At 41.5% G+C, this 15,060-nt stretch overlaps 2 protein-coding genes across 3 annotated transcripts in view; one reads left to right on the top strand and one right to left on the bottom strand.

The window, feature by feature from the left end:
- znrf3 (zinc and ring finger 3) overlaps positions 1-6,519 on the top strand; it is a 65,071-nt gene extending 58,552 nt beyond the window's left edge. For both annotated transcript variants that reach the window (XM_072387404.1, XM_072387403.1), the window contains exons 6-8: positions 919-1,086; positions 2,713-2,815; positions 2,958-6,519. In XM_072387404.1, coding sequence (XP_072243505.1) covers positions 919-1,086; positions 2,713-2,815; positions 2,958-4,699 — 2,013 coding nt within the window. In that variant the 3' untranslated portion in view covers positions 4,700-6,519. The remainder of the gene's footprint in view (positions 1-918; positions 1,087-2,712; positions 2,816-2,957) is intronic.
- A 121-nt stretch (positions 6,520-6,640) lies between these two features.
- Positions 6,641-12,039, bottom strand: coq5 (coenzyme Q5, methyltransferase). Its single transcript, XM_072387406.1, has 7 exons — positions 11,829-12,039; positions 11,297-11,446; positions 10,997-11,215; positions 10,278-10,384; positions 9,492-9,580; positions 7,585-7,696; positions 6,641-7,021 (listed from the first exon to the last, which is right to left on the bottom strand). Exons 1-7 carry the CDS (start codon positions 12,004-12,006, stop codon positions 6,920-6,922), a joined length of 957 nt encoding a protein of 318 aa, XP_072243507.1. The 5' UTR covers positions 12,007-12,039; the 3' UTR covers positions 6,641-6,919.
- Between the last annotated feature and the right edge of the window lie 3,021 nt (positions 12,040-15,060).

Below are 15,060 nucleotides of genomic sequence, written 5' to 3'. Positions count from 1 at the left end.
CAACAGTAGCTCTGCCTCTGATTGATTCCTCTTGAATGTTGACAAAAAGCTCTCAGTGGAGGCTAATGCTGGGCGAATGAATCAGGATTAGCATTTAATTAATGCTGATGAGAGGTTGGCTGCCGGAGCCGAACACACAGAGATGTCATGACAGAGCAGAAAACCTGCAGCGGCATCTGTTAAGGCAGATGTAATCCTGCCAACACATGTGTTTCTGTAGGCTTCTTTATTCATCCCTCTGTGTGTTGATGTACTGTATAATGGGTGGGTGTCAGAGCAGTGGTGACTCCAGCTGAGATCATGGGCACATTTGTCTCCTATAACATTCTGTTCTTTCCCTAATTAGGAAAAATAATGAAAGCAGAGTAAATATTGTGCAAACAGCAACTGTAAATCCCCATCATTATTAATGCTCTAAATGAAGGATTCGTCATGGGGTTGACTGCGCAAGACTACAGCTAATTACAAACTGAAAACACTGCTTTTAAAGTCCCCCTTTTTCATGTTTGTCAACCCTCTGATTAGAATGACTTTCATCCCAAAGGTCATTGCTCTCTTGCCAATCAGGGTATCATCATTTCCCAAGTTGTGACCCAACATAGAGGAAGAAAGTCCATCTGGTGTGGTTTATTTAAGCCGCAGCATAAATAACTGTTGTAAAAAGTGATGCAGCAGCAGTTTGGTCACCAGATACTACTTTAAATCACTGTTTGCTGTGTGTTAACACATAAAAAACCCAAGAAAACCAGTCAGCTTATTTTAATAAGTAACATCTTATAGCAAATAAGAGTTTAAAAATGTTTTTTATGTTTTGTCAGAAGGTCTTAAATCAGCTCTCTCTCAAATGCAAACACTTGCCGACGCTGATGTAGAATGTTTGAAGCCGTTCTGTCTGACCACCTTCCTCCCCCACCACAGAGCTCCATGAACAGAATGGCCATCCAGGCGCTGGAAAAGATGGAGACGAGAAAGTTCAAGGCCAAAGGAAAAGGCCAGCGCGAGAGCAGCTGCGGAGCCTCTGATTCGCTGAGCAGCAGCTCCACCTCTGACTGTGCCATTTGTCTGGAGAAGTACATTGACGGGGAGGTAAGAAAAAACGCTCACCTCGGCATGACCTCATGTCACGTTAAGTTATTAAACCTCTAAAAAGTCGTCTGTGTGCGTTGTCGGTTCCTACGATGCTCTACCTTAAATATATAGGCTGACATTGCCTTATTCTGACCTCATTCTCAAAGTTATCCCAGCAACTCAAGGTCTGAACTGTCGCAACATGAACAACAGGGACGACTCGTTCGTAGTTTTACATTAAACCAAGGACACAGCGGCGTGCAACATGACAACAACCGTTACAGCCGGTGAAAATCTTCAGCCTGAGAGGCGTTTTCCAACAAGTTTGGGGTCCAAAACTGAATTTGCGTATGGATGATGGCAGGGCCTTAACCGTTTTCTCTCGTTTAAAAGTTTTCTTTTGAACCGTCTGCATTTGATAAATGCAGTTTCATTTGAGCATACGTGGACCATATGTGAGCCAAACCTTTTAACTCTGACCTTTTGTGGCCATCGAGCTGCTGAGTTTGTTTTCTTTTCATTACATTTTCTGCAGACATGAAACAGAATGCAGTTACGTGGACAATAGAATGGAAGTTCCCCTGATGTGCTCGGGGACCGCAGTCCTGCGATCTTAACAGACGTTCTTTCCGCCACCTTTTTAAATGTTTAGCTTAGTATTTCAGAGCACCTGGAGAGATAAGGGGTACCCAGAGCACATTGGCTTGTGATTTTGCTTCCTGTTTTCCCAGTGAGGTCTTCTTTAATCCTTGGACGGAGTCACTGTCAAAATATGTCTCCCAATCTTTGAGGATTTACTGTAACTGCATTGCTCATCCTTATTCACGGAGGCTGTAGGGACAAACCCCAGTGCCCCCGGGGGACACAGTCGCTGAGTGTGTGTTTTGTGGTTATGCGTCTTTTTCGGAAGGAGGAGAAGAAAACACAACAAAGCATGGCGCCAGGATTGCACAGAGGAAGCTGTGATATAAAAGGCTGAATGGCATCAAAGCGGTTTTTGAGCAGTGAACTAAGCAACAAAAGCTTTGGTGGAAAACAGCCTGATGATGAGTCACATTAAGCCACAGACTAAAGTAGTTAAGTCAGTAAAAGACTTGTCACTGGAAAACATAACCTTCAGTGATCCTGCTTTTGTGTCTTGGAATTCCTCAATGCTAATTCCTCTCCATTCTTTCCATATCAGTCCTCAGAAGTAAACTTGTTTTGTTTTTGTTCCAGAATATAAAGGGCAAAATTGAGCATTGGAGCTGTAATTTGTGTACTTCGGTGTGACATCTGGTGGCATTTTGTTTGTCCGTGGGGTTAAGGTTGTCTCCTCAAAGTTGTCGCCATGCCTGACATTAGTGTGTAGCTTTGCTGCCACCCTCTGGATATTCATCTTCGCTCAAGTCCTCCTTAATTTAAAAAAAAAAGGAAATAAAAGTTCACCGACTGCGTGAGCTGCAACTTTGAAACGGTCTGATTTAAAAACGTTCCTGAGAAAACAGATTTTTACAGAAATGTTGCACAGTTACCAAAATATTTCAGGTGTTTGTGAAACTTATTCTAAATCCCCATTAGCAACCTGAATATATTTGTATTTTCAGCTTTTCGTACTGTGTTGATGGCATAAAAAGATTAAATCTGGTTGTATTTTCCCTTCAGGAGCTGCGGGTGATCCCCTGTGCTCACAGATTTCATAAGAAGTGTGTGGACCCCTGGCTGCTGCAGCATCACACCTGTCCCCACTGTAGACACAACATCATAGGTGAGCTGGTGCACAACCTCTGACGAGTATCAGATAAACCTTTATCTGATCATCATTTTTGTTTTAAAGATTCTCAAAGTCTTTTGGTTTTTTTCTATTCATTTGTCGGATTCTCAATGCAACCTAATTTCTCTTAACGCAGAGCAAAAGAAGGGAAATCCAGGACCAGCGTGCATGGACCCTGGTAATCCAGTCCACAGCAGGCAGCGGGTGGTGCTCCCAGTCCATTATCCTGGCAGGGTGCACCGTGCCGGCCAGGTGACGGCCTACCCGACCAGAACCAGCATGGACCCCCATGGCAACCCCATCACCGTGCTCACTGTGGACCAGCATCCAGATCCTCAGGGTCTTTACCCACCTCAGTCAACATCTGCCTTTCTCCGAAGCTACCATCCTACCCTCCATCTGGAGCATTCGCTCAACCCCCACCACTGCGGGTTAGAGCACCGTGCACCCCCGGCTTACCCCGCACAACCACATCACGCTGCTTTCAAACGACCAAAGTTCCACGGTCGCAACTTCTCCCGAGCAGCCTGTTTTTCGCAGTATGAGACGATGTACCAGCACTACTATTTTCAGGGACTGTCTTTCCCTCAACAGCCTGAAGGTGGCCAGGGACCTGTGGCAGGGCAGCTGGGTGGAGGAGGGGGCGCCCACAAGGGTCACCACAGCAGGGCCTTTCAGCAGGGACTGCTGTACCCCACAGTGGTGCACATGGCGCCTGCCTCCTCTTCAAGGATAGGCGACAGCGGCAGCACTTCTGGCCTGAGCTGTTATCATGGCCACCGCTCAGTGTGCAGCGGTTACCTTGCTGACTGTCCTGGTAGTGACAGCAGCAGCAGCAGTTCTGGCCAGTGCCACTGTTCCTCCAGTGACTCCATGTTGGACTGTACTGAGGTCAGCAACCAGGGGGTATACGGAAGCTGCTCCACTTTCCGCAGCTCCCTAAGCAGCGACTATGATCCTTATGTGTACAGGAGTAAGAGTCCCTGTAGAGGATCTTCAGGGGAAGCGGGGGCTGCGGCTTGCATCTCAGCCCCTGCTGAGGACTCATCCCCTGCACCTTTGGGACATGACTGCCTCCAGCTCCCTCCTGGAGCTTCCGGATATAACTCGGGGGACCACCTCTCCAACTGCAGTTTGGAGCCCAACTACAGCAGTCGTTCATCACTGGAACCCAGGGAGAACAGCAACACTAGCACTACCTCAGCTGGGGCTCTAGAGGGCGCCACAGCCGACAGGGGAAAGGGGACACAGGAGGAGTCTGGGGAACTCGGGGCTGCAGCCTGTAGCTGCTGTTTTGAGGTAATACCTCCCAGTGTGGAGTGCAAAGGGCAGGACTTGGACCAAGCTGGGCTTCCAGCCTCGGGACGCTGTCACAGAACAGTGGACTTTCAGACCTCCACCTCCAAGAACTACTTTGCTCCTGAGCATATATGCCCTCCCTCTGAGCAGGTGAGCTATGAAGGGCTGCCTTGCTGCTTCTACAAAGAGATGAAGGTCCACAGGGCCACGGCAGGGCGCTATACCGAAGACTATGCTGTTAATGTGCAGTATGCGCATGCAGATTCAGAGGCCTGCTCTGCACAGGGCTGCTGCGAACTCAACCAGAGAATACCCATAATTCCTGAGGACACAGATTGTGAACTGGGCACAGGTCCGGAGGTCCAGGGCAGTTTAGCTGTCGGCATCACAGTGGAGGCAGAGTTGCGGCCAGGGGAGCAACATGAGCCCAAGGAGAGGTACTTCCCCTCCGGACAGTTTAGAGGTCAGACATATCTCCAAGAGGAGGAGACCAGGGCTCTGTTCCATCCTCAGCTCTCAGCAAGCCCCACTGCACTGGGAAGCAGTACTACAACAAACGAGGGAGGTCTGGGCATATGAACACAAGTCCAGAAAGAACAGTCAAAACATGTGGTACCGTGTTAGTCAGTCAATCGTTGAAACCCTCAGTTGCCTTGTTCTAACCTAGCTCTCAGAGCACTGAATGTTATCATCTTAGATTGTGTGGATTTCTACTGAAAAGGCCTCTTCTTTCTAGATAACAATGTATCATGTTCATTCCTGTGGCCACAAACGTCTCGAGACTCACATATGATAAATAAGGATGGAGGTTGATAACTGAAACTAGAATTTGGCTTTTTTTGGCATCTATTTGAAGACTATCTGCTGCCATTAAGGGTTAGTAATCTGGGCCACTTTATTGATTTAATTTTTTTTTAAACTCTACTTTTTTGGGGGGGGCGGGGCAAGCTGTAGGAATCTGAGATTTTCATGACAAACGTACACTCTCCAGCCACACATCTGCATCTATACATTTTGTATAGTATATTCATGCACACCTATGAAGCTCCAACCACCAACTGAAATAGGTTATAAGGACATAGCTATACCAAAACTCAAAAAGACATGATTGTTTTTCTTTTTTTTTTTTTTTCTTTTTTTAACTCAAAGAGCAGGGAAATGGGTCCCTGTGACCCACGTGTTTCTCTAAGGAGAAAAAGCTATAGAATACAGAAAAAAAATGCATAGAAATGTGAATGCAAGGCTGACACTGGTCTCTAATCACTAAACAGAATTTGTTCCATGCATTGCATTTCTGTCCATTGTGGCCTGCCTGTATGAGATGTGTAACATTAGAGCCTTATATGCTGGTAGGATATTAGCAGCAATACTGAATGACACTGCACATGTTTTGGTCAGATTTCAGACTAAATGGAGTGTTTAGGGTCAGATGTCTTCAACAGTAGAGTGCGAGGCTCTACCTCTTGTTTGAAAGCCCTTAAAAAGTATATTGTTGCTGTCACACACATACCCGGTTTCCTCTGTGAGGCGTGCTCTTATAAATATCTATAAAAAGGTTCTAGTATGTATCAAAAGGCCAAAGGAAAGTAGCTGGAAAAGACTCGTATTTCATAAGGGTTCCTTATTGTACTGTGACTTTTTTTTTTTTTTTTTTAAATGATGCAGTTATACGTACCACAGTGTATCAGCTCGAATCATAACGTGCCGTGCAGAATACGTACTTGCAATATCAATGCTTGTCATTCATGCCTTTCTGTTTGTCCTGCAGACTGTTTTTTTTATACTGTTTCTATGAAATATACACATTCTCTACACAGAGGAAAACCTGAAATAACCCTATTTATAAGTTAACCCAGTGCTGTAATCAAGTGAGAATCTAATCTTGCCTTTTGCATAGAGATACGTACCTACTGCAAATATAACATTTTGGGGTACTTGAGTCACTATTTAATTTTTTTTTTTTTATCATCGTTTCTAGCACTTAAGATAAAAAAAATGTACAAAAATTAATATTTTTTAAGGATATAATTATTTTCTGTCATTACCATTACAAATGTTTTTAAAAAGAAAAAAGGCAAGAAATCAATGTGTATATTCTGTACCTGTATAGCAAACATTTCATAAATGGAAATATGTTCTCCGAATATTTATTTACTAATATATTTATCTTTAAGCCATGTCTTATGTTCAGAGTGTATGAACGTTTGAGTTATTTGGTTGCTTTTTATTGAGAAAAAAAAATCACTAACATGAGACTTTGTATATACATGGTAATTGCACACGAGACGATTAAATCTTCTGACCAAAAAAAACTGATTTTAAAACTTTAGTACCATACGGTTTTGTAATTAAAGTGTACAAAGATCTGTAAAATATACAGTTTTATTCAAGTAACTCAATGCGGTGTTCTGTTTTTCATTAATCACATTCCAGACATTTCCACACTGATTTTTTTGCTTGTTTTGCTCAGGAAGTTAGACGAGTTTTATTTTTTTTATTAACTCTAGTCAAATACTGAGATCAGTTTTCACAGGTTTTATTACTTAAGATACAAAAAATAGTACATTTATCTAACAGTAAACAGTGAGAAACTTCTTTAGTGTGGAGTTGGGGTATTAATCTTAACATAATTAAATAAATAACACCCACTGACCTTTGACCTGCTGTCACTGTGCAGTGGCACCTGCACAGAGCAGCTCTGAGGTTGTCAAAGTCAGTCTTATAGAGGCACATCAGTCTGAAACAGAGAGCCTGTCTTTTTGCCTTGATTTTTTTTTCTTTTTGTAAATTAAGGGCATCTCAGAGCTTGAAACCGGAGTGAAGAGCCACCACTCCACCAGTGAGGTTGTAGTACCGCACACAGTAGAAACCTGCGTCTTCTATCATGCCTTTGAACTCCTCCTAAAGTAACAGAAATAACAAAGGAAATGACTAACAGTGAATCCACAAAGAACTCCAAAAACTCATCATGGTTACAGCCTGACTTATCCATTTATCGCAGTTTACAACCATGTAAAAAACGGCAGTAAAATATGTGAATGAGAGCAGCTTTAATGGGAATTCAGCTGCATCATAATGCACCTACATTTTAACAAAAAAGACAGAACATTGGTCCATGTGCAGAGCACCAGTGCCCGTCTGAGTGTAGTTAAGTGTATACATGCCGGAGTAATTTGATCCCTAACCACATTATCTGGGTTCATTGGACAAGATTTGAGCTGTACAATTTCAGGCAGACTAACCCGATTACACATACATTTTAAACGTCCGGTTTTGGTATGACTAACAGTAATTTGTTTTCTTTCTAATGTCATGTTAATGTGCCTGAAATTTAAATGTAGTTTATGAAAACATACAGTGCTTAATAGTGATGGGGTGCCAAGTTAGAACTGTACAAAAACTTAAAAGCCTTGAACAGCAGAACAAGGGGCAGCGGACACACAGGAAGAAGAAATGTGCTTTACCTGGTCGGGAAACTTGCGGATGCTCTCCACCAAATACTGGTACGACTTCCAGTCTCCAGCAATCACCTCTCCCAAAACCGGAATCACCTGGAAGCTATATGCATCGTAAAGGCTGAAAAGAAGAAGAAGAAGATGAACGTTGGTCTTCCTCTTTACCTGAGGCCCATCTGAGAAGCCAGAAGGAGGCAGTGTTTGATAAATGATGTAGAGACTATCCAAAACAAAGCAAACAAAATAATCATCATTCATCACATCTCTATACAATTAATCACCTGATTTAAAGTGGAACTGAAAGCTCTGATTTATTTATTTTTGAATAATATGGATTAGTTTGACCACGGGTTTCTCTAACTTCTGCAACAACCCGAGTTAATGGGATTATAACTTGGTACATTTCTACACCAAACCATCCAACATGTGCAACCACTGTAGACATTACTGGTGCACCCGTGACCATAGATTCTGTAGTTGTAGAAAACAGGCATCCACGTAAATAATGCACTTTAAACCATCTGTTCAGGTTCTAAAGCACTAATGGGATTCTCCTTCATATGCAGCCCCTATATACCACATTCTTTCTCTGCTATCACATACCGAGTACACTGGGACAGTGTGGGGTTCAGTGTCTTACTGACACGTGAAGGCACCTGTAGATCAAACCATCAACCTCTTATCCACCAAGCAACAACTGACCCTGTGAATTTAGTACATTTGAAGTCATAGAAAAATGCACCAGGATCTGCAGACTGTAGATTTGTTTTGGGGTTTTTTCCTGCCAAGAAAAAAAAAAATAATCACATTTTCACTTTCTCAAACTCTTGTTTGGGTTGCATGAGTCCTATCCAGCAAATCAAACCTACCTAACTGATATGCTCACATTTTGGTCCAGTTTGATATGACGAATATGAGGCAAAAGACAACATTTATTACCATCTAAAGAAAGACTGTGTGCTGAGACCTCATGCATTCTTCAGACCATGTGGGCACACATTTTTAGAACAATGCAACCCTGATACGAGGTGGAAATAAACAAAGAGATGAGATAATTAGCATAAATCTGAATAAACCTTGCACTGTAAGAGCCTGATTTAGTTTGTCATTAATCATCATGACACACCAATTTATGTGGAGGGTCTATGCAGCAAACTAATGAGACGTTCTTCTCTTTGCTGAAGCCTCCATAAGAATAAAAAAAAAAGGTTTATTCTAATAATCAGAATATTTCATTACTGAAACAATAACAAGAAACCAGGAGTTTTATGCAATAAAAAAAGATTCAGGAGTCAAAATTTTTGCCAAAACCCCCATAACAGTACATTTACCCTAATGTGGCTCATTCATAGATCAGAGCTTGCGTGTCTCTGGCGGAGCTTCGGCTCCTCAGTGTGCTGATGTTTGGCATAAAGCTGGTTCGACTCACCTCCAGGAACTGACCTGTAAAAAAGAGCTGCTATTGTGTTTCGCTCATTCATATCATCATATGTTTATTAAAAACCTGTTCAAATTCAGTGTATTCGGGGGTGTTGTAGAAAGATTTGTGTGCAAGCTGATGTTGAACACCCAAATATAAAGGAAGCAAAGACACCGTGGACGGCAGCGAGACATCTGGGTTTTTCAATGCTCCAAGTGAGCTGCCAGATTTCATGTGCCGAATCTCAAATGCTCAAATTTTTTTATGCGTGCACGTTTTGCATCATTTTCATAGCAGCAACTGGAGCAAAAATGCAAGTAAATGACTTTTTCTACAAGTAAACTCCAAGTGCAGCTCCAATCTGCACCTCCAGATGCATTTTTTTCTGACTTCAAATGTACTCGTGCACATGCATCTGCTTTCTAGAGCCACACATTTCACTGACACCCTGCTGTTTTGCTCCAGATATGCCATCATACCAAACACTCCTACTCACCTTGCCAGGACAGGATTTGTCACTTTGCTGAACTCTAAGCACATGAACCTGCCACCAGGCTTCAGGACCCGCAGAGCCTCCTGCAGGGCCTGAAAAAAAAAGTCAATTAATGATGCTACTTATACATCAAAGAAGGGGGAAAAAAGCCACGTATTTGCTGGTTGCAGCTTTGTAGTCGTCATTGGGCTTCAGAGGATTACAGTCGAAAATAAAAAGTTAACATGAAAAAACAGCAACAATTTACTCAATAATGACCATAACTGTAATTAATTTGTCAAATGCAAGTTTAACTTAAAGTTCGCATCATGCACAATGTCCTGCAGAAAGAAAGAAATTATTTTAAAATGCTTTCTTTAACCGATTCAAAGTATTCCAATCAGATCAAAGCAATAGTTTACATTTGTTTTCATTTCTGACTCCAGTATTCAGTGTTTACTGTCAGAGTTAGGGCTGCAGAGCGGGTTGTTTCAGCATCAACACCGAGATGTGCAAATGTGAATAAGTCACATTTCAGGACATGAAATTTTCAGCAGCGAAGATCACTCCCCCTGTCGAAGTCACAGAGGGGATTCTTCATGTTTAATGAGTTGAAACCAATTGTACAGCGGTGAAGTTCAACTGAAAAGTTATTTTTAATGTTTAAATTTCACTTATCTGCAGATGCAGCCCCTCACTAAACACTCCACTCCTTCTGGAGTAACTAACCCTTCCCAGATCAACTGGTTTAAGTCATCTCAAGAAAATTAATGATTTTTCTTTTAAAAAAACATCGGTTCTGTCAGTTACCTGGTCCACATGCGTGACGTTTCGAATGCCAAAGGCGATGGTGTAAATGTCAAACTGGTCATCGTCAAAGGGCAGCTCCTCTGCATCTCCTACCACCCACGACAGACCTGACACACATTGGCAAGAAAAAGACCAGCTTTTAGACTCCTAGTTTCATTCCAAGACAATGACAGTGAGAGGAAAACGTATATACAGTTCATGCCACAGTCTCTGCACATTACAGTGAGGACAACATGTCAGCTGATAGTCGTATCCAATGGGTCAGAGAGCCCAACTGTAAACTGTGAGGCTTAAAGAAGCCGTTTTAGCTCCATCAATTGTCTAGGAAAGTTTTGAAGAATAACCATATGTTCCTTGTTGCTTTTCAGTCGGAAACTAAGATTTAAAAAATAAAAGCTCCACGGGGCACTATATTGCTGCCTTTCCTGTTGGTTGCTAAAAGCTTTTTAAATGTTAACTGTCAACGGGGCCATTTTACGTCACCATTAAACTTGTAAAAATTGTGCATATAAAGTAATGATGGGCACTGTAGTTTAAAAACATAATAAACTTTGAGAATTTTGAAAAATATTAAGACTTTTTATGTGCGTTTAACATCACATTTAAGTTTGACAGGGTAATTGGAACATATGAAGGCCTATAAGTGTTGTTAGTCAGGATTATTATCTTTTTTTTTATTTTTTTTTTTAAAGAGACATTTCAGGTCATTTAATGCTCACCAGAAGTGATGCCCATTCTGTCAGCTCTCTTTTTCCCCACATTCAGCATCTCCTTGTTTATGTCACACACCACAGCCATAGACTCATGGGGTCTGTCCTCAGAGGGGTACTTGTTGGAAATGTCCTGCCAAGACAGTGACTGGCTGGACCGCACTGCTCGCCGCTTCTGCCTCTCTTGCTGAGAGTGAATGTAGTCACGGAATCGGAAAGCAATGTCACCTGCATGGGGAGGATCATACTTGAATGCAAATGTGATGCTACAGCTGGATGATCTAAAAGGGCGCATACAAACTGACTTACCAGTTCCACCTGCCACATCCAGGAGCCGAGCGCCGGGTTGCGGGTGCATGACATGCAGCAGCATATCCTTCCACAGTCGATGGACACCCAGACTCATGGCATCATTCATAACGTCATACTTCTCTGCCACATTCTCAAACACCTTATACACTGAAAAAAAACCAAAACATTAACTGACGTTTAATTGAACTCAGTTTTCCACATGGCCCGCATATGGTGGTACAGCATAATTTAAAATGTGCTGCCTTTCACTTTTAAATCCAGAATACACCAAGCCATACCCATGTTCGTAAAACATCTACTTGAAAACATACAGCAAATGTATTGAAAGGAATGTCTTAAATTGATTAATAGGTAAGATGAGTATTGTTTAGTAGATCAATTATATGCCGAATAACCAGGCAAATCATAACAAATCTAAAAATATGTCAAAACCCGTGCTTCAAGGTGTGTAAGATTATAAGAGCCGGAAAACCTCTAAATAGCAGGATTTTTAAATGCAGCTTTTCTATCTGTCTCTGCAGTCGCTCACCTCTCTTCGCCTTCTCCTCCTCGGGTACCGTCTCGAAACCAAAGTGCGTACTTCTGTCTTCGGCTGCATCGCTATAACATCGACAGGACGGACACGAAACACCAGCAGCAGAGGCGGTGACATTTCTGTTAGAAAGGCGAAGTACCCGACGGGCCAGCAGTCTCATGGACGCGGCCATGTTGACTGCTTGCACAACTGTGACGTAGCCAGGAAGTGCGTCTCTTTTTCTTCTTCTTCTTCTTCTCATGGATTTTGCAACAGACACGATTAACTATTGCCGTCCTCCACAGGTTATTTTTAAAATTGCACCAATAACTTGTATCTTCATGACATTTCGGTAGTTTCTGTCGAATGCCATGAATAAATAAATATAAATATAATATAAATATAATATAATATATATATAATGAAATATATATTTAAAAAAATGTATTGTACAATATCAACCACTACCTATATACATGTTCATTCAGTATTTTTGATCTATCTATCTATCTATCTATCTATCTATCTATCTATCTATCTATCTATCTATCTATCTATCTATCTATCTATCTATCTATCTATCTATAAATTTTTTATCAAAATGGGACTTGATAAGTTTCTGTATCTCCAACTTGGAGCCACCACCCCTAGATCATCAAGGCTGATGCTGTAGTTCAAGGATTCAACTTCGCAATGTTTGTGGAAGCTATTTGATGTCCTGATGCGCTGTGTTTCACCCTGCAGGATGTTTCTAAAATCGTTCACCCCATTTGCATTCAACTTCATCTTTATTGTGGCAGGCATGTTGTTATGAGACTGTGTTGAACCAAATACCAAAATAGGTGTATATTTAAAATGTTCTCTGCCATGTTATTGCAGAGAGCTGTATGATTCACATTGCACCTCCATGAAAATAGTTCAAATTCAGAATTTTCTTAAAGTTTTGAACATTGTATACTATTTCAGATCTTGCTTTAGCTTGTTTTTCTCAGCTTGTTTATGTCAGACCTGCTTGTAGTCACCATGTAACACATTTGCATACTGCTTACACAGTGGTTAATTTGGCACACCCAAAATAAAAAAGTGACAATTCATGACTAATCAGGGCAGACTGGGACTTCCAGAAGGGGGCGTTAAATAGACAGGAGCTAAACCTGAGCCTTTATAATGGAAACTGACAGCAACGTACGGCATGTGAAAGCGTGGTGTGTTGAACTCTTACTGCTTAAAAAAGAAAAACAAACCAACAAAAATCAAACGTATCAGAAATTGTTAAAAATTTAGGGTTCTTGTCTCCCAAACAGATACATTATTTTTTTCAAAATCTCATTTAGCCCTTTCAAAATCTCATATACTCCTTCTATGCGCATGTCATTGTGTTATTGTTTAAGTAAATTGTGACAATTAAAAAAAAAAAAAAAAAAAGCTGTAATCTTTCACATCATAACATTTCTTCAATATTGATAGTTTATATCTGGAAGTTGTGGGTGCTCTAAACAAAAATATAACAATCAACACAGTTAGAATATATCAAATACTGACGGAGCCTGTGATTTAATTACAGTAAATCTTTTGCTCAACCAGCTCCACCAGATGAGATTTATCTTTCCATCTCTTCCCAACCCTAACCGAAAGTCAGGCAGCCAAATCTCACATCTGAAAGGCTGGCATCAGTATATTTGAAACATTTCCGCATGTTTCCACTAATTATCCAAGTGGTTCTGGATCATTTTGTCACCAACTGTCATTGTGAATGCAGGGGTGGAATCTAACTATTCAGTAGCAGAAACCTATGACAGTATATTAGACAGAGAATCACTAGCATTAGACAGGCCAATGCATGTACTCACAAACCACTGAAGGGCATAAGACTGCCTTAATTGCAACAGGGTCACAAGCAATGTTACAGAGAGAGGCAGATCAAAACAGGCAAGTTGCTGCACAGCCAGTAAAACCTCTTTCACAGAGATCTTTTTCAAATCCATCAGGGGACACCAGCTTCTTCTTCTTCTTTTTTTCTCTCAATGTGTCTGACTTCAGTTCTCTGAATGCAGAGAGGTGCAGCTATTGTCCTCCATTCTTCTCCCTTCTCGTCCCTGCGGTAACCAGACACTGCCTTCTATTGTCACATTGTTGCCTTAATTACTTGTCGAGTTGGGTTCAGAGGGATCCGCTTACTCCGAACTCCTTTCCTTGGCTCTGGGAAGGTTGACCACAGGGGATTTGCAGGCCGTGGCTTTTCAAAAGGACCCAGGAGTGATGAAAAAGCTCTGAGTCGAGCTAAGGTTAATGTTAAAGCTGCATAATTACAACTGAGACTGAAATGCTTGAACCAAAGTAGCCAGTAAACATTTCTTGAGATATCCCTGGTTATTTGTAACTAACAAAGGATACAATTGGTTTAAACTTTAAAGCATCATCACAGAAGTACCTAAAACATCGTACTACCATTAGAGGGAGTAAGAGGACCATTTGCTATTGGGTGTTGGAATGTGTCATAAAAGACAAAAACAATTCTTCTGTTTATCACTTGAGACTTGGCTGACTTCAGTGCTTCATGTTTGAGACCATAAAAAGGCGTAGAACAGAATTTCTTAACACAAGTGTTTTGCTTTAAATTTTGGTTCAGTCAATAACATTGTGAAGAGCTTGACACATAATTTGATTTTCAGAGGTCTCGTAACCAAAGCATTTTTCAGGAAACCAAGACAGATAATTGCAAGCCTGGTGCATTTCCATAGGAGCCTTTAAAGCGCATGCAAACATTTTAGAGGATTACTTTTGTCTTCCATAGAGTTGCACTAAGCTGGCCACAACAAATAGTAAGTACAGACAGCAGTTGTTGTTGTTTTCCAAACCCAAAAGCAGTTTCAGAAACAGCAAGATGAAAGAAACACCTTTTATGAATTAAGAAATCATCAACGCAAACATTCAAAGTGTTCCAGCTTATTACACGTCCTACGTTTTTTTTTCATGGTGTTCCAGTTGTAAAGCTGGATTCCTGCTGTTCCCCCTCAAATGTGCAGGTTGCATGCTTGACCTCATCCCAGAGGGAAGCCAATGGGTTACACATGGTCCTCCAAATCCAACCCTCATTCTTCCTGCGTGTGTGAGCATCTCCAAACAATCTGGGAGGCGTTGCACATATCTTATAAGTATTTTGGTTCATGAAAGAGAAAAAAAAAGGAGAAGGCGGTGCAGATGTGCCAATATGCAAACAATGCAGTCTGAATTTGTTTAGGGAAAA

The sequence above is a fragment of the Leuresthes tenuis genome, unplaced genomic scaffold (assembly GCF_036924035.1).
Source record: "Leuresthes tenuis unplaced genomic scaffold, fLeuTen1.0.hap1 SCAF_6, whole genome shotgun sequence".
Lineage (NCBI taxonomy): Eukaryota > Metazoa > Chordata > Actinopteri > Atheriniformes > Atherinopsidae > Leuresthes > Leuresthes tenuis.
Note: the sequence above shows the minus strand (reverse complement) of the source record. Positions and strands in the feature narration are given on the sequence as shown.